Consider the following 18,447-nt stretch of genomic DNA (forward strand, 5'->3'; position numbering starts at 1 on the left):
TTTTTTGAGGCGGAGTCTCGCTCTGTCGCCCAGGCTGGAGTGCAGTGGCCAGATCTCAGCTCACTGCAAGCTCCGCCTCCTGGGTTTACGCCATTCTCCTGCCTCAGCCTCGAGTAGCTGGGACTACAAGAGCCCGCCACCTCGCCCGGCTAGTTTTTTTTTTTTTGTATTTTTAGTAGAGACGGGGTTTCACCGTGTTAGCCAGGATGGTCTTGATCTCCTGACCTCGTGATCCGCCCGCCTCGGCCTCCCAAAGTGCTGGGAATGTTTTGTATTTTTCTGTAGAGATGGTGTTTCGTCATGTTGCCCAGACCTACCTTGAACTCCTGGGCTCAAGAGATCCACCTGCTTTGGCCTCCCAAAGTGTTTGGATTACAGGCATGAGCCACCACGGCCCAGTCCAAATAGGTATTTGGACCCATTTTATTAATTTGGTGGGTTTCATTTTTTGAGACAAGGTCTGGTCTCGCTTTGTTGCCTAGGCTAGGATGCAGGGATGCAATCACAGCTCACTGCAGCCTCTACCTCCCAGGCTCAGCAATCCTCCCACCAAAGCCTCCTGAGTAGCTTAGACTACAGGCATGTGCCACCACGATTTATTTATTTATTTATTTATTTATAGAGACAGGGTCTCACTATGTTGCCCAGGTGGGTCTCAAATTCCTGGGCTCAAGCAATTCTCCCACCTCTGCCTCCCAAAGTGCTGGGATTACAGGCGTGATACACAGCACCTGGCCTAGTGTTTAAGCACATGATGTGTTTAAACTCTAGGCACAAGTTAGCCTGATCTTTGTCACTTTCTGCCTAAAGCATATTTTGTCTCTTTTTTTGGCCTCTCTTTTTTTTTTTGGCCGCAGGTTAAATATTGCTCAATTATTTGGTTCCTCTAATTAGAGTTTACCCTTTAGAAAGATAGGATTCACCTTGTTTGGTATCTTCCTGAGGCCTAAGTATTTGAGGGATTCTCCATGGATATGGCAATGGAGGGAAGAGAGGTAGGCTGTACAGAGTGGTGCAGTGAGCAAGAACAAGGCCTGGAGATATAGAACACCCTGAAACACCCCACTCTGATAGTTAGCTGCTGCCTGTGATGCTGAGCACCCACCTTACTTTCTTTTCTGAATTTCAATTGCCTGCCTTTGTAATTTGAAGACAATAACCATTCCAGGACCTAGCCTGTAGAGCCTGGCACATAGTAGGGGCTCAGTAGACATTTAGGGAAATAATAACTATCCCACTGGGTTATCATGAGGATTAAATGAGATAATGAATGTCAAGTATTTCCCATAGAACCTAGTGTATACTAGTTACTCAATAAAAGTAGCTATTCCTGACTATTTGATCATGACTAGTATAGTAGTCCCCTCTTATCTGTGGTTTTGCTTCCTGATGTTTCAGTTACCTGTGGTTAACTGTAGTCAGAAAATATTATATACAATAAGATGTTTTGAGAGAGAAAGAGCACAGTTACATAAATTTTATTTATTTATTTTTACTTTTTTTTTGAGACAGAGTCTCGCTCTGTCGCTCAGGCTGGAGTGCAGTGGCGTGATCTCGGCTCACTGCAAGCTCCACCTCCCAGGTTCATGCCATTCTCCAGCCTCAGCCTCCTGAGTGGCTAGGACTATGGGCGCCCACCACACCCAGCTAATGTTTTTTTATTTTTAGTAGAGATGGGTTTTCACTGTGTTGGCCAGGATGGTCTCGATCTCCTGACCTCGTGATCCGCCTGCCTTGGCCTCTCAAAGTGCTGGGATTACAGGCATGAGCTACTGCGCCCAGCCATAAATTTGATTACAGTCTATTGTTATAATTGTTCTATTTTATTATTATTGTTTATTTCTTACTGTGCCTAATTTATATATTAAACTTTATTATAGGTATGTATATGTAGGAAAAACATAGTATATATAGAGTTTGGTACTATTTGGGGTTTCAGGCATACACTAGGATAAGGGAGGATGATTGTATTTAGAAATATATGCATATAGAATACTATAGTTGGTTAGGAATCAAAAAGACCTGAATTCAAATCCCAATTCCATCTTTTTTTTTTTTTTTGAGACAGAGTCTCACTCTGTCGCCCAGGCTGGGGTGCAGTGGCGCAATCTTGGCTCACTCCCAAGTTCAGGTGATTCTCCTGCCTCAGCCTCCTGAGTAGCTGGGACTACAGGCACCCGCCAGAACGCCCGGCTAATTTTTTAAATACTTTTAGTAGAGACGGGGTTTCCCCGTGTTAGTCAGGATGGTCTTGATCTCCTGACCTCGTGATCCACCCGCCTCGGCCTCCCAAAGTGCTGGGATTATAGGCGTGAGCCACTGCACCCGGCCCCATCTTTTTTTTATTAAAACTTAAAAAAAAATAGAGATAGGGTCTCACTGTATTGTCCAGGCTGGTCTCTAACTCCTGGGTTCAAGCGATCCTCCTGCTTTGGCCTTTCAAAGTGTTGGGATTACAGGTGTGAGTCACTGTGCCCAGATCCAGTTTCATTATTTTAACATAGAAAAAGCTACTAGATTTAGGATAAAGAGATTCAGGTATGAGACCTGGCTCTGTTAGACTCTGCTGTGTGACTTTGGATAAGGAACTTTACTTTCCTTTTTCTTTTTTTTCTTTTCTTTTTCTTTCTTTTTTTTTTTTTTGAGATAGAGTTTTGCTCTGTCACCCAGGCTGGAGTGCAGTGGGGGTAGTCTCGGTTTGCTGCAAGCTCTGCCTCCTGGGTTCAAGCAATTTTCGTGCCTCAGCCTCCTGAGTAGCTTGGATTACAGGTGCGCGCCACTATGCCCAGCTAATTTTTGTATTTTTAGTAGAGACAGGGTTTCACAATGTTGACCAGGCTGGTCTGGAACTCATGACCTCAGGTGATATGCCCGCCTCAGCCTCCCAAAGTGCTGGGATTATAGGTTTGAGCCACCGTGCCCAGGCGGGAACTTTACTTTTCTGAACTTTGGTTTCTTCATCTGCAAAACAAGGAAAATGAGTAATCATTATGATTCCTTTTTCCAGTTCTAACAGCTTCTAAGTGTAAGATGTTGTCTCGGCCAGGCATGGTGGCTAACGCTTGTAATTCCAGCACTTTGGGAGGCTGAGTTGGGCAGATCACCTGAGGTCAGGAGTTTCAGACCAGCCTGGTCATTATGGTGAAACCCCGTTGCTACTAAAAATACAAAAATTAGTCGGGTGTAGTGGCGGGCGCCTGTAATTCCAGCTACTCAGGAGGCTGAAGCCGGAGAATTGCTTGAACCCGGGAGGCGGAGGTTGCAGTGAACTGAGATCCCGCCACTGCACTCCAGCCTGGGCAACAGAGTGAGAGTCAAAAAAAAAAAAAAGATGTTTCACACAGGTCTCTTACTTTCTCTGGCCCTAGTTTGCCTCTCTCTGGGGCAGGCCCAGGGTAGGCAGATCTCAATACCCCTCCACTCTCTACACAGCAGGGCCTGGCCATGCTTGTTCAACCCTGTCTCTGACTGCTGAGTAGCATGAACGAGTTTCTTGTCCACATAGTGCCATTGTACCCTCACAAGTTCTCAGGGGTCAGGGAAGGGTACTTCTCTACCTCCAATTACAAAAAGAACGACCAACAATAATAATTATGTCCTCTATTAACAAAGTTTAGAGAGGGTCTAGAGTGAATAATCTCTTCAGGTAATATTTATCAATAAATTTTTAAAAATAAAGCTGTGCATGGTGGCACGTGCCTGTGGTCCTAGCTACTTCGGAGGCTGAGGTAGGAGGATAGCTTGAGCCCAGGAGTTTGAGGCTGCAGTAAGCCATGATCACACCACTGCACTCCAGCCTGGGTGACAGACTTTATCTCTTCAAATAACTAAATAGTGCATTCCAGTGGCAATGTGCAATAATTTACCTTCTGATTAAGAGTACACGTAATGCACTTAGTAGATTCCTGGTGTAATTCATTGAGTAACATTACCTTCCTTGGTAGCTCTTTTGAAGTACTGGCTTGTCTATAAAATTTACACAGCACCTTGACTAACATTGTCTCACTTGACCCTTCACAGGAGCTCAGAGGGTGGAAGCAAGTCAGGCATTATTTACCCCCATTTTTCCACCAGGAGAGGGGTCCAGGGAAGTGCGGTTAGCTGGCCAAGGTTTGGAGGCTGAATAACCCAAGAGTTGGAATTAGACATGGTATTACCCGGCTATCCCTACCAGTACTTCTCCCCTATACAGGTTACAACAATCCTACAGCTCAGCCTTGCTGGCTGGGGCAGTTCCAAGAGGCTTTTCATTCAGTCTTCTCCTAGATCCAGCAGGTTGTGTGCTCTAATTCTTGTTTTGGAGATGGCCAACATTCCAGGCTGTTATGTTATGTGAGCACGTGGGATCACAGCCAGTCAGAAGCCAGGACTTCTCTAAGTGAAGTCATAAGCACCAAAGGGATCTTGCTAGACACGCAGATTTCTAAGTCCAGTCCCAGACCGAGCCTGATTCCTAATACTTTGACATGTGCGTTCAAAGTCTTCCCTTATAACCCAAACAAAAGTAGCCCATCTAGTTTAACTGATTACCACAGTTTATTTTCATAGATACCAGACAATAATTTGTTTATCACATTTTTATTGTCTCTTTCCCCACCTTAGAATAAATTCCATGAGGATAGGGACTTCGTTAGCCTGGTTTATACCAAATCCGTTTCCTAGAACCCTGCAAGGCCCCCACAGTACGAGGTCAGTAAGTATTTATTGACTGGAATGTACATTGAAGTTTGAAACTGCTGTCATACGTTGTTCCTTCATTTTACAATAGTGAAACTGAGGCCCACGAAGCTGGAAGTCACTGCTGCAGATGGTAAGGGGCAGGGCCAGGATAAAATCTCAGATCTCAGAAGTCCCAATCCAAGGATGGTTCAACTCCGCCCAAAGCAATTCTTGAGGAAAAAAACGACATCCACTTAAAAGAAAAGACATTTTCTGCCCATAAATACAAGGTTTCGCGGTGGGGAGAAGGGCCTGGTCTGGGTGAGGGCTTTGGTAATTCCGTTCCCACTTCCTAGGCGCCCGCTGCCCTCAAGGGCTAAGGAATCGCCTTCCAGGCCCGGAGTCGAACCCATCTCCGGGTAGCGTCGGGGCCAGGCCCGGCGGCGGCGAAGCGCGGAGCACAACCCGCTGAGGTGCGGACGGCTCACCCAACCAAGGTCACCCGGGCGGGGACCGAAGGGGCCAGGCCCGCCGCGCACAGGGGAAGGGGCAGCGTTGGTGCGTTCTCGGGACGGATGAGGGTCCTCCCTTCGGTCTCCCGGAAGTCAGGAATGACACTAATGGATCCTTCCCCTGAATCCGACACCCAGCCTAAAGAGCGCGAGCAGGCCCTGCCGCCCGCGTGGCCCGGTCCCATGTGCTCCACCTGAGGCCGCTCTCACGCGCTGGCCCTTTAAGACACCTCCCCTCCTCGCCCAGCCTTCTCTCTTATCCCCCTCAGCGCCCCCACCTACAACTCCCGAATTGCATCAGGCACGTGCTCGCCCCCGTCCGGTCTGAGCGTCCCTACCCCCAGCCCGGGAGGTGCTCTGAGGAATCGGAGACGAGGGGCGGGGCGAGGGGCAGGACCGCGGAGCCGTGCGCGCGCGCTCCCGCCGCCTCCTGCCCGCCCGCCGCCCAGGGCCCGGCCGGCGGGCGCGCCCCCGCTGCGCCGTCCCCCCTCGCCCGCCGCGTCGTGAGGCGCGCGCCCGCCCGCCGCCTGCCGCGGATCGCGTGGTCTGCTCGGCTCGCCGCGCCTCTCCCCCGTCCGTCCATATTGCTGCAGCCCCCGAGCCGGGAAGCCCGGGCCGCCCCGGGGGCGGGGGGGAGGGAGGGACGGGACTAGAAGCCTGCTGGGCTCGGGGTGGGGGCGTCTTGCGAGGAACGGGCGGGGGGGGACGCACGCCAAGGAGGCCTGGACCGCAGAGTGGGGGGCCTTCCTCCCCCCCCGCCCCGCTAGTGGGCCTCGGATTTACGGCGGCTGCATCTAACTGGGAGGGGGCCGCACCTCGCGTGAACCCCGACCCTTCTCCGCAGGGACTGGGGCCCGGCGCCCCGGAGGAAGGCGTCGCGGGCGCCGTGCTAGCCAAGTTCGAGGCGGGGGAGGCAGCTTCGGGCGCGCCCGGCTTCTCCGGGGGGGGGCGGGCGCGCAGATGGCCACTCAGGTGGAGCCGCTCCTGCCTGGGGGCGCCCCGCTCTTGCAGGCCGAAGAGCACGGGGGGCTGGTGAGGAAGAAGCCGCCGCCAGCGCCCGAGGGCAAGGGCGAGCCCGGGGCGAACGACGTCCGCGGGGGGGAGCCGGACAGCGGCGCTCGGAGACCCCGGCCGCCCTGCGCCAAGCCGCTCAAGGAGGGCACCGGGCAGCAGGAGCGCGAGAGCCCGCGGCCGCTGCAGCTGCCCGGCGCCGAAGGCCCGGCCGTCAGCGACGGGGAGGAGGGCGGCGGCGAGCCAGGCGCTGGCGGAGGAGCTGCCGGAGCCGCGGGCGCGGGGCGCCGGGACTTCGTGGAAGCCCCCCCGCCCAAGGTGAACCCGTGGACTAAGAACGCATTGCAGCCGGTCCTGACCACCGTGAACGGACAGTCCCCCCCAGGTGGGTTTCCCTCCTTGCCCTCCTGGGCCCGGGGGCCTCTTCCGGGGACATGGGAGTCCCCTCCCCCAGCACCTCCAGGGCCCCGGGGTCCGCTACCGGTCATGGTGACTCGGGACTTTTTTAAATTGCGTCCTGGTTGATCCTAGTCGCCGCGCCCTCCCCCAACCGCACACTCAGGGATCTGCCCCTGCCCGAGGACCCGGCCTCCGGGAGGCTACGGCCACCGCCTGGGCCTCAGCGGTTAGTGGGCAACGGTGTGATCCGGGCCTACCTCGTCGGTAGAGGGTGGGCGCTGGTTTCAGTGAAACGATCCCCACCGCATGCTGATGTAGGAGACGGTTTCTGGTTTGAACCTTCCTTGGGAAGCCCCTCTTCCCACCCCGCCCGGCGCTCCCCGTTTTGGTAGCGTTGCGAGCGTCCCCATGTTGTAAATGTTTAATGAGCATATGTCACGGGCAACCCAGTGCCCGGCGCGGAGTACATGCCGGCCGCACGGATTCGGGGATTAAAAGTTAACAAGTTTTGTTCTCGGGGAGATGATATTGGGCGGTAGAATCGCCATTTGGAGACGGGTTGAAGGGTTAGTTATGGAGAGAAGAAACCCATCGTGTTACCGAATTCGGTGGTTTCCCTCCCCGATCCCGGGCACCTTCCGCCTTAAGAAGGAGCCCGACGGCGAGTGTGCTGGGGGAGCCAGTTAGGAGGTTGGCGGAAAATGTGAGGCGGGTGAGGGGCCTGCGGCGACTTAAGGGGCGTGTGGCGGCGGGGGAGGGAGTGGCCCGGCTGGGCGAGCGGGTGACAGTTGGGCGCCATGCGCCGCGCCGGCGTCCCGCGGGTCGCTCGGCCTCGGCGTTCGGCGCGGGCCGCGGCGCTGGGGGTGGCAGGCGGGTGCGGGCCCGCGGCGCCGAGTGTGCGTGTGCGCGGCGCGGGTGTGTGCGCGTCCCCCCTTCCCGGCATTCCTCTGCAGCCGGGACAACGTGGTGCCTCTCCGCGCGGGGAGCGGCATGTGACTGTCGACCGGCGCTCCGCGAGTCCTCCCTCTCCCTCCTCCGCGTTTTGGTCCTTTTGGACCGTGCCCCTTTCCAGGGGGAGGTAAGGGTTGCAGGAAATCCCAGCAGAGCCGTGTCAGCGTGGGGAGAGAGGCGGTGCAGAATATGGAGTCTGCTCCTGGGCTGCCTTTGCCGAGAATAGATCGTCGGCTTGGATGGGGGGGCGCGCCCACTCTTCCCTCGGCCGGCGCATAGGGCGGGTCTCCATTCTTTGGTTTTGGGTCCGTTTGAGGTGGGTCGGTTTGAAACTGTCTTGTAGTTAGAATGATGGCCTCTGGTCGTAGCCCTGGTGCTTTTTAAAAAACCTCCTCTCCTGCCGTAGCTGATTGAGGCTAACTGGTTTAAACCATTGAAAATAAAGGGGGTGCTTAATGCCTTTACAGTCAAAGAAGTAGAAGCACTGCTAGTCCTAGGGAAGCCAGAATAGCCAGTCCTGAAAACAGCATGTTGCAATTTTTATTTCTTTTCAGGTTGCTTCATTTGAAGGAGAGGACATTGGGGGTTTACTAACAGTCCCTCAAACTGTGTTCTCTTCCTTCTCCCCTCCTTCCCTTCCCCCCTTTCCCTTCCAGAGCCCTCTTATGCAAAAGACAGTGCTGAAACCTCCCTTTTCTTTCACATCCCTCCTATCCACCTACAGAATGAGGGAAAACAACTTTAGAACACTCTTTGGTCCTTCTCCACTCTTTAAACTCAAAAGGGTATAATCATCCCCGGGAGAGAGCACTCCTTTTAAATGGGGCTACTCATCCTGGCTGCTGCTTGGCTAATGGTGAACCTGCCTTGTGGGTTTTAAATCAGCCATGACATCAGGTGGTATTGGGTGCCTGAGCTGGCATTTTGTGTAAGTCCAGGAGCCCTTGATAGTGTGCGTCACTGGGGTTATTGATCGTGGGAAGAAGACAGCTTGGCTGGCATCTCACCTTTTCCTCTGAGTGGAGAAGCTGACTTGCTTTAATTGCCCAAAGCAAAATTCTCAGTAAGGGTAGATTTGCTCTGTTATTGTTTTTTGGAATCTTAAGGTAAGAGAGTATCTACTCGTTGGTTTAGAACCTTTGGAATAGGTTTTGACAGCCTAACTCAAGTTAATTCCGTAGCTTCTCTCTCTAAGCTTGTTGTTAGGACTTGTGTGTATTTTGAGAGAGAATTCTGTGATTGGGCTGTCAGTCTGATAAAGCTAGATGGTGGCACTTTCTCTGGAGCCTACATGAATCTCTGAAGTGCTTTTCCAGCCCTGGTTTTATTTACAGCTTCGACCAATTTAAATGTGACACTAGTGGAGTGGCTGTGTGGTCTTGGGAATTTTTGTGTTCTGTGATGCATATGTTTTTGGGAGTCTACAGAAATGAGTACCTCATAAGCAAACTACAAGCTTTCCAAAGCTTGCTGTAAATGCCTATTTTTAGCCTTACTTTTGGCTCAGATGTTGGTGTTTTAGTTCTTTAAGGGACACATGCAGTAACTAGTAATAAAATATGTTTTGTGATATCTCTACTTTCTTGTGGGGTTCTGTATTCTGCTTTAAGCATCCAAGTCTTACATTTGTAGTTTTAAGTCTTGGGATTTGCATTTTGGTTTTTTAGATCTCCCTCCCTCCCCAGAGTATTTTTAAATGTTTAAAATTTTTGCCTTATCCTAGCCATACCCCTTCTAAGTATAAGGTCCAAGATGTCTAAGTTAAGAGATGATATGTAGCGAAAGTTCTGGGGTCAAACTGCGTGGGTTCAAATGCCAGCTCTACCACTTGTTAGCTGTGCCTCCTTGGGCAAGTTATTTAACCATTCTGTGCCTCACCTTCTTAATTTGTATAATAGGTATTTATGATTTACCTGCCTCATTGGGGGTATTATGAGAATTCGTTGTTACGATAGGTGTATTTAGCCCATTGCCTGGCAGGTAAAAGTTGTTACTCTGGGTCTTGGTGGGACTTTTCTCTGGGTCTCTGCTTTTCTCTACCTGTAATATAATGGGGTTGCTGAATGCAGATCTTTCCTTTTCTTTTGTTATATCATTACTCCATGACATGTATGGGATCTGTCTCCTTAAAACTTGACTTTTGCTTATCCACAGACATGAAGGGCATGGGATGGATAATTTAAAGGTTGGTGACTCTTAAGAATTAGCTGTTTTTTGCTTCGGAATGTGGTGAGATGAATTTTTAAAGAATAAGTTTTAATTTTTTAATTTGCCTTTTGTGAAGATTTTCTTTTGGGGGGAGTTGCACGTGTGCTTTCAGGAATATGAGGAAAAGTCAGCCTAACTGGACTGAAAGTTTGCTGTGGCTGGTGCACTTGTAGTGCCGTGAGACTTGAGAGTACAGATAGTCCCCAACTTATGATGGTTCAATTTATGATTTTTTGACTGTATGTTGATGAGAAAGTGATACACATTTATTGGAAACTGTATTTCAGGTACCCATACAACCATGGTTTTTCACTTGCAGTATAGTATTCAATAAATTAATTACATGAGACATTCAACACTTAAAATAGGCTTTATGTTAGATGCTTTGGCATCTGTAGGCTAATATCAGTGTTCTGAGTGCATTTAAGATAGGCTAGGCTAAGTTGTTTTATTATTATTATTATTATTTTTTGAGACAGTCTTGCTCTGTCGCCCAGGCTTGAGTGCAGTGGTATGATCTTGGCCCACTGCAACCTCCGCCTCCCGGCTTCAAGTGATTCTCCTGCCTCAGCCTCCTGAGTAGCTAGGACTACAGGTGTGCGCCACCATGCCCAGCTAATTTTTGTATTTTTAGTAGAGACGGGGTTTCACCACATTAACCAGGCTGGTCTTGAACTCCTGACCTTAGGCAGTCCGCCCACCTTGGGCTCCCAAAATGCTGGGATTACAGGCGTGATCCGTGGTGCCTGGTGCTAGGCTAAGCTTTGATGTTCAGTAGGTTAGGTGTATTAAATGCATTTTCAATTTAATTATATTTATTTATTTTTTAGACAGGGTCTCACTCTCACCCAGGCTGGAGTATAGTGGCACAATCATAGCTCACTGCAGTCTCAAACTCCCGGGCTCAAAGGATCCTCCCAGTTTAGCCTCCCTAGTAGCTGGGACTACAGGTGCATGCCACCATACTGACTAATTTTTTTCTGTATTTTTATAGAGATGGGGTTCTGCCATGTTGCCCAGGCTGGTCTTGAACTCCTGGGCTCAAGTGATCTGCTGGCCTAGGCCTCCTGAAGTGCTGGGATTACAGATGTGAGCCACCATGGCTGGCCTTATGGTATTTTCAGGATGTAACGCCATCTTAAGTCAATAAGTGTCTGTATATCATTTCCACAAGCCCGCATCCACCCTAGCCGGGGTAGTTAGTAGGTCTGTTTTGTGTACACCTTTAACTTGATGTGTAGTAAGAAACCTAGTGCTGAAGTTTGGAACAAGGTCTGAGACTTAAATGTTTATGTTCTGAGCATCATTTTTTTCTGTGTCCCTTTGAAATGCAACCAACTGGCCCAAAATTAAAAAAGATTATAATTCAGCAATCCTGTGGTGCCCCAGAGATCCTCTGCTGCACTGAACTGGGCCCATGTAAACCTCTCTGCTTTGCTTCCTGGGTGTGGGCCCTTCCCCAGATTGCCCTGGTTGTACTAGCTGGGTGTCTGTGTGGATCTAGGGCATCACCATGACCTTGCAGTGTCAAAGCTACTTCACCGCTTTTAAGAGCTGCTTTTTTTTTTTTTTTTTTTTTTAGAGATGGAGTTTTGCACTTGTTGCCCAGGTTGGAGTGCAATGGCACGATCTCAGCTCACCACAACCTCTACCTCCCAGGTTCAAGCGATTCTCCTGCCTCAGCCTGGCGAGTAACTGGGATTACAGGCATGCACCACCATGCCCGGCTAATTTTGTATTTTTAGTAGAACGGGGTTTCTCCATGTTGATCAGGCTGGTCTCAAACTCCTGACCTCAGGTGATCCACCCACCTCAGCCTCGCAAAGTGCTGGGTTGGGATTACAGGCATGAGCGATCGTGCCTGGCCCTAGGAGCTACTTCTGAGCGTGCTCATGACCAGCAATGTGGACGCTGGCAAACCTTTTGCTTTCTCTGTGCCTCTGTTTCTTCATCTGTAAAATCTCAGCGTATTAGACTAGGTCTAAATGTCTTAAAAGTTTTCTAGTATCAAAACTTTTTTTCTAAAACTCCCTCCCCACAAAAGAAAGAAACCAAAGTAGAGCTTTATGTATGTGTAGCTTTATATTTGCATCATGATTAAGAATCCAAGCTCTCTGGAGGCTGGAGAAACTCTTCTGGCTTCAGGAGCCTAAGTCGATGGCTTGGGGGTGTATAATGGAGCAGCCAGACATTATGTGCCTTACAGCGTCTGAAAGCACACAGCACTGTCTGAAAATTTCCTCCACCAATAAAAACTGAACCTAAATCTAACAGAACCATAGATCTAACTGCCAGTTTACAGGGAAATGGGGCTACAGGAACAGACTAATTAGCCATGAGGTAGGCAGTTATTCAGTTTCTAAATGTGAGAAATTCTACAAAACACACTATTTCCAATAGATAAATGGCATTTTTAAAAAGGAAGAACTGTTACAGATGAAGAGAGTTGAGACATCAGTCGTGCATTGTCGTGGATCTTGTTTGGATCTTGATTCTTGACCAAATGTCCAAAGATGTTTTGATGACAACTGAGGAAATTTGACTATTTTAAGATAAGAAATTATCTTATTTTGTCAGGGATGATAATGGTATTATGATTATTTTTAACTGTGTAACTGGATATATTGTGCACCCCCAGCTAAAAACTGCTTGGTTAGTCTATTCAATAAGACTTAAGGCTTTTTCCTATCGTACACTTGATCTTAGCCAAAAGGCCAAGAAGCAGTATAGTGTGAATCACTTTCTCTTCTTCTAAGGAGAGGTCACAATTAGGACACCCTTTGAAGGGGAGAGTGGGAGGCAGCTTTCATCGGGAGCCTTCAGCTGGCCTGGCCCCTTTGCTTCTGGACAGGTAGTTTGAGTTTCATACTGACCCGGAAGTGAGTGCCTGCCAGGTAGGGGAAGGTTTTTAGGAGGTGGGGCCCTTTGGGAGGTAGAGGATAGTCACAAACCTTCTTGAACTCTGAACCTCCTGAGGGATGGGGTCTTTTTGCTGACCCACCCACTGTCTACAGTGGGACCTGAACTGGAGTAAGCAATCTAATAGCTATTACTGAGCACCCATTCCCTTTTCTGGGAGGTGGGCAGGGGAGGAGGAGGAGAAGGAGGAGGAGCCGGCCTGAAACCACAAAAACCTCTTTAAAATGAAGAGCTTGGCAGAGGGGAGTGCCCCTGTTTGCAAAACCCAAGACAGCTCAAAGGGAATAATTAGGGTGTTGGGGCCACTGGAGGTTCAGCAGGTGCCTCAGTCCAGACTTACAAACCTCCCTGGCTGGTCCAGAGTGATCTAAGGGAGTGGCCAGGAGAAAGGATGGCCTTACCTTGCCTGGGATTCAAGAAAGGAAGTAAGTGTTTGATACCTCGCTAGTGAAAACATGGGAAACAGCACATCAATGTGAAGGGGGACAGTGATGGAATTTAAATTAGAACATGAGCAGGGTACTTCTCTCTACTCTCACTTTGTGACCTTAGATTGTTTGTCTAACCTCTGTTTTCCTTATTCACAGAATGGGGTAATCCTGGTGCTGAGGTTGTTCAGAGGGTCAAATCGCTGTTAAGTACGGGGCAGCACAGGTGCTTTGGTTCACACCTGTAATCCTAGCACTTTGGGAGGCCGAGGCAGGCAGATCATGAGGTCGGGAGTTTAAGACCAGTCTGGCCAGCATAGTGAAACCTTGTCTCTACTAAAAATACAAAAAAATTAGCCAGGCATGGCGGCGTCACCTGTAGTCCCAGCTACTCAGGAGGCTGAGGCAGGAAAATTACTTGAACCTGGGAGGGGGAGGTTGCAGTGAGCTGAGATCGTGCCACTGCACTCCAGCCTAGGTGACAGAGCAAGACTCCGTCTCAAAAAAAAAAAAAACATCCTACACAGATGTAAGATGTAAGTTTTTTTTATTTCAGAAGATTGCATTCCAAAGCCAGATATTGGTAATTACTTACTCTGAGGGTTTATTTGTGCCTTTCCTCAACTGAGTGGATAATCAGGAGTTAGCTGAATTTTCAAGAAGGGCTATTTGTGATAGTTACCAGGGGCAAGTGACCAACTTCCCATGGCTAATAGCCTGGGATGTCTCCCTGAAAGATTTTCCCAGAATGGCCGGGCGCGGTGGCTCAAGCCTGTAATCCCAGCACTTTGGGAGGCCGAGGCGGGTGGATCACGAGGTCAGGAGATCGAGACCATCCTGGCTAACACGGTGAAACCCTGTCTCTACTTAAAAAAAATACAAAAAACTAGCCGGGCGAGGTGGCAGGCGCCTGTAGTCCCAGCTACTCGGGGGGCTGAGGCAGGAGAATGGCGTAAACCCGGGAGGCGGAGCTTGCAGTGAGCTGAGATCTGGCCACTGCGCTCCAGCCTGGGCGATAGAGTGAGACTCCGTCTCAAAAAAAAAAAAAAAAAAAAAAGAAAGATTTTCCCAGAATCAAGGACAGTCCTAGTGTGGCACCTTTTTTTTCTTGGCTGAACCTTTAGACTGGCAAAGCCCTAGGTATGGGGAGGGGAGGAATGTGGGTCTTCATAGATGAATTTTGTAAAGCCAGCCTGGTAAATCTGTCATACATGGCGTGGGACTTCTCCATCTCAGTTTGATGTGCTGTTAGTAAACCTAGATGATTCCTCCATGACAGGCCTTGTTTACAGGCCACTTTGTAATTACTCCCCAAACTAGTGGTAACAACCTTACTCTCAAGACATACATTCCAGCCACTCATAGTTGTCTTTTTGCCTTAGAATGGAGTTGCAAGCTTCTCAGAGGAACTTAAGTCCCACAGTAGCCAGGAGCCATCTAGATAAATGATCTGATAGAGATAGGACTCTGGTTTTTGCTCTGCTTTTCACTTAAACTAATTTATTTAGGCTCCTGATAATTCAGAGATAGGTAATAGTGGTATAATAGTCACCATTTACTGAGTGTCTCACCTGTTCTAGCCCAAGTGATCTGCTGAGCAGAGGCTTTTTTTTTTTTTTTTAATTGAGAAAGAGTTTCGCTCCTGTTGCCCAGGCTGGAGTGCAATGCGCGAGATCTTGGCCTACGGCAACCTCTGCCTCCCGGGTTCAAGCAATTCACCTGCCTCAGCCTCCCAAGTAGCTGGGATTATGGCCATGCGCCACCACCCCTGGCTAATTTTTTGTGTTTTTAGTAGAGACGGGATTTCTCCATGTTGGTCAGGCTGGTCTCGAACTCCTGACCTCAGATGATCTGCCCACCTTGGCCTCCCAAAGTGCTGAGATTACAGGTATGAGCCACCGCACCTGGCCCAGCAGATGCTCTTTTTATTCCCACTTCACAGATGAGGAAAGTGAGACTCAGGAGACATTAAGCAATTCTATCCTTCTAATTGCTCAGACTAAAGACCTTAAGATCATCCTTGCCACCTCTCTTTTTTTCTGGCTGGTTGTAGTGGCTCACACTTGTAATCCCAGCACTTTGGGAGGCCGAGATGGTAGGATCATGTGAACCCAGGAGTTCAAGGTTACAAGTGAACTGTGATTGTGCCACTGTACTCCAGCCTGGGCGACAGAGTGAGACCCTGTCTCTAAAAAGTAAATGTCTTTTGGTGACCCCACATGTAATGTGCTAGTACATCCTTTGACTCTTAAAAACTGTCCTGGCCGGGCACAGTGCCTCATGCCTGTAACCCCAGCACTTTGGGTGGGAGGCCAAGGTGGGCAGATTGCTTGAGTCTAGAAGTTTGAGACCAACCTGGGTAACATAGTGATACCCCATCTCTTAAAAAAAAAATTAGTCGGGCATGGTGGTATGTGCCTGTAATCCCAGCTCCTGGTGAGGCTGAGGTGGGAGGATCACTTGAGCCTTGGGAGGTAAAGGCTGCAGTGAAAGATGAGTGTGTCACTGCACTCATTCCAGCCTGGGCAACAGGGCAAGACTATCTCAAAAAGAAAAAGCTGCCTGTGTACAGTGGCTCACGCCTGTACTCGCAGCACTTTGGGAGGCCAAGGGGGGCAGATCACTTGAGATCAAGAGTTCAAGACCAGCCTGGCCAACACAGCGAAACCCTGCCTCTACTAAAAATCCAAAAATTAGCCGGGTGTGAGGCTGAGGCAGGAGAATCGCTTGAATCTGGGAGGCAGAGGTTGCAGTGAGCTGAGATTGTGCCATTGCACTCCAGCCTGGGTGACAGAGCAAGACTCCATCTCAAAAGAAAAAAAAAAAAAAACTGCGTCCAGGTTGGGTGTGGTGGCTCACACATGTCATCCCAGCACTTTGGGAGGCTGGGGTGAGAGGATCACTTGAGCCCAGGAGTTTGAGACCAGCCTGGGCAACATAGTGAGACCCCATCTCTTTTTTAAAAAAAATTAACTGGGTGTGGTGGTGCACTCCTATGTGGTCTCAACTACTCTGGAGGCTGAGGTGGGAGGATTGCTTGAGCCCAGGAGGTTGAGGCTATGTTGAGCTATGATTGTGCCACTGCACTCCAGCCTAGGCAATGCAGTGAGACCATGTCTTAAAAAAAAACCAAAACAAAACTGGCTGGGTGTGGTGGCTCCCACCTGTAATCCCAGCGCTTTGAGAGGCTGAGGCGGGAGGGTCACTTGAAGTCAGGAGTTTGAGACCAGCCTGGCCAACATGGTGAAACCCAGTCTTTACTAAAAATAAAAAGTAGCTGGGTGTCGTGGTGCACACCTATAATCCCAGCTACTTGGGAAGCTGGGGCACCAGAATCGCTTGAACCTGGGAGGCAGAGGTTGCAGTGAGCCGAGATCATGCCACTGCACTCCAGCCTGGGCAACAGAGCAAGACTCCATCTCCAAAAACAAAAAAAAACCTAGGTCCAAATCTAAATGCTTTTACCACCTCATCTCTTGCTGGCCTGGACCATACATCATCATTTCTCATGTGGATTTTTGCAGCAGCCTCTTAAGTGGTCTCTTACCACTCCTACTTAAAGCCCTCTGGTGACTTCTCAGCAGAGTAAAATCCAGAGTCTTCAGAGTATTCTCTAAGACTGTACTTGATCTGGTCTCCTTCCATCTAACCTCTGACCTCATCTTTGATCACTTGCCCCTTCTTCACTCATTCCCTTCCAATATCAGTCCTCACTTCCTGAAACATGTCATGTACTCTTTGCTTCAGATCTTTTGTTCTGTAGTGCTCTTCCCACACATCACTGTGGTGGAAATACCTTCCCAGACCACCCTATATAGACTAGCAAGCCCTGACCTTGGATTCCCTATCTCCATCCCTCTTACCCTGCTTCATTTTTCTTTTTAGCTTTTTTTTTTCCCCTAAGGCAGGGTCTGAGTCTGTCACCCAGCCTGCAGTACAGCAGTGCAATCACGTCTCACTGCAGACTCAGCCTCCCAAGCTCAAACAATCCTCCCACCTCAGCCTCCATAGCAGTAGCTGAGACTACAGGCACACGCCACCACGCCTGGCCAGTTTTTAAATTTTTTGTAGGAATGGGGTCTCACTATGTTGCCCAGGCTGGTCTTAAACTCCTAGGCTCAAGCAGTCCTTCCACCTCGGTTTCCCAAAGTGCCAGGATTACAAGCATGAGCCACAACACCTGGCTATTTTTCTTCTTAGCTCTTATCACCACTGGGTCAGAGACTTTGATACTTGACTACTTTTGTATTCCCAGCACCTGCAGCAGTGCCTGGCAGTAGGCAGCTTGGTGAACACTTAGTGAAAGAATGAATTAATTGCATATTTTTAATGGCACTCATTCATTACATTTTGAGTGCTTACCATGTGTCAGATATAGGGGATACTGCAGTGCATAATAAAAAGTCTCTGCAAGAAACACATGCACTCAAAATTCAGTATGGAATGTGCTGTGTAGGGAATCCCAAACCATGGAATTCTTTGGCAGTGTAGCAGGGACACCCAATTCAGTATAGGTCAGAGAAGTCTTCTAGAAATGGGAAGGATGAGTAGCAGTCATCTGAGAAGAAGCCTGGAAAGAGAACTCATTTTTGGTTGAGGGAAGGCCCTGGTGTTCCGGGAACTGAGTTCCTTGTGGTTCTAGTGTGGATGATTAGAAAGTAAGGTAAAGTAAGGTAAAGATTATCTTGTAATCTGTTCTGAATTCTGATTTTAGCTGGAAGGAGTGGAGAGACATTGAAGATTGTATGTGAGGGGAGTAGCATGGTCAGATTTTTCCTTTTGAAAGATGACTCTGGCCACATGGCAGAACCTCTTGGGTTAAGAATAGGTGATTTGGGGTTTCCCATTTGATCCTTTAGGGCAAGGTTCCCAGATTACAAAATGGAGCAAATTTCCAAGTCATTCCTGAAATGTGGATCTTGGGCAATTATTAACTGTCATCATTTAGGGGTAGAGAGTGGCTGGGGTTTATGGGATATCTCAGACCCTTCAGAAGGCTGCATTATCCAGAATGCAATCTCAGTTGCTGGAAGAAGCACAATTGCTGACGAACTGGTTGAGCTCATGCTTGCCTGCTTGCCCCTGCTGCAGCTGACTGGGTGGGAAGAACAAGAGGCCCTGAAAGTTGTAGAAGGGGCAGTGGGGCAGGCTTCCAGGTGGCAATCGTGCCCCCTTCTCCTGGGGAGGTCCACATGGCTAGGCTTCTAACCATCAGCTGGTTTTACAGCTATGCTGAGAACAGTGGGTTTGCATTTACCCACAGATAGGCTGCTACCCTGAGTTCTTGAGAACAGTGGGCTATATAGTTAGGCTTACTCAGCCCAGTTTCCTAGTTGTCAGCACTGTCTCCATTGCTGTGC

At 49.3% G+C, this 18,447-nt stretch overlaps 1 protein-coding gene across 3 annotated transcripts in view; it reads left to right on the forward strand.

Annotated features, from left to right (window-relative positions):
- LARP1 (La ribonucleoprotein domain family member 1) overlaps positions 1-18,447 on the forward strand; it is a 106,837-nt gene that overhangs the window by 38,583 nt on the left and 49,807 nt on the right. For 2 of the 3 annotated variants that reach the window (XM_025389333.1, XM_025389334.1), the window contains exon 1: positions 5,663-6,567. The exons of the other annotated variant lie outside the window; for it this stretch is intronic. In XM_025389333.1, the coding sequence (XP_025245118.1) occupies positions 6,132-6,567 (436 nt within the window). In that variant the 5' untranslated portion in view covers positions 5,663-6,131. Of the gene's footprint in view, positions 1-5,662; positions 6,568-18,447 lie in introns of those variants that run through there. 3 annotated transcript variants of the gene reach the window in all.

Source organism: Theropithecus gelada, chromosome 6 (genome assembly GCF_003255815.1).
Source record: "Theropithecus gelada isolate Dixy chromosome 6, Tgel_1.0, whole genome shotgun sequence".
NCBI lineage: Eukaryota > Metazoa > Chordata > Mammalia > Primates > Cercopithecidae > Theropithecus > Theropithecus gelada.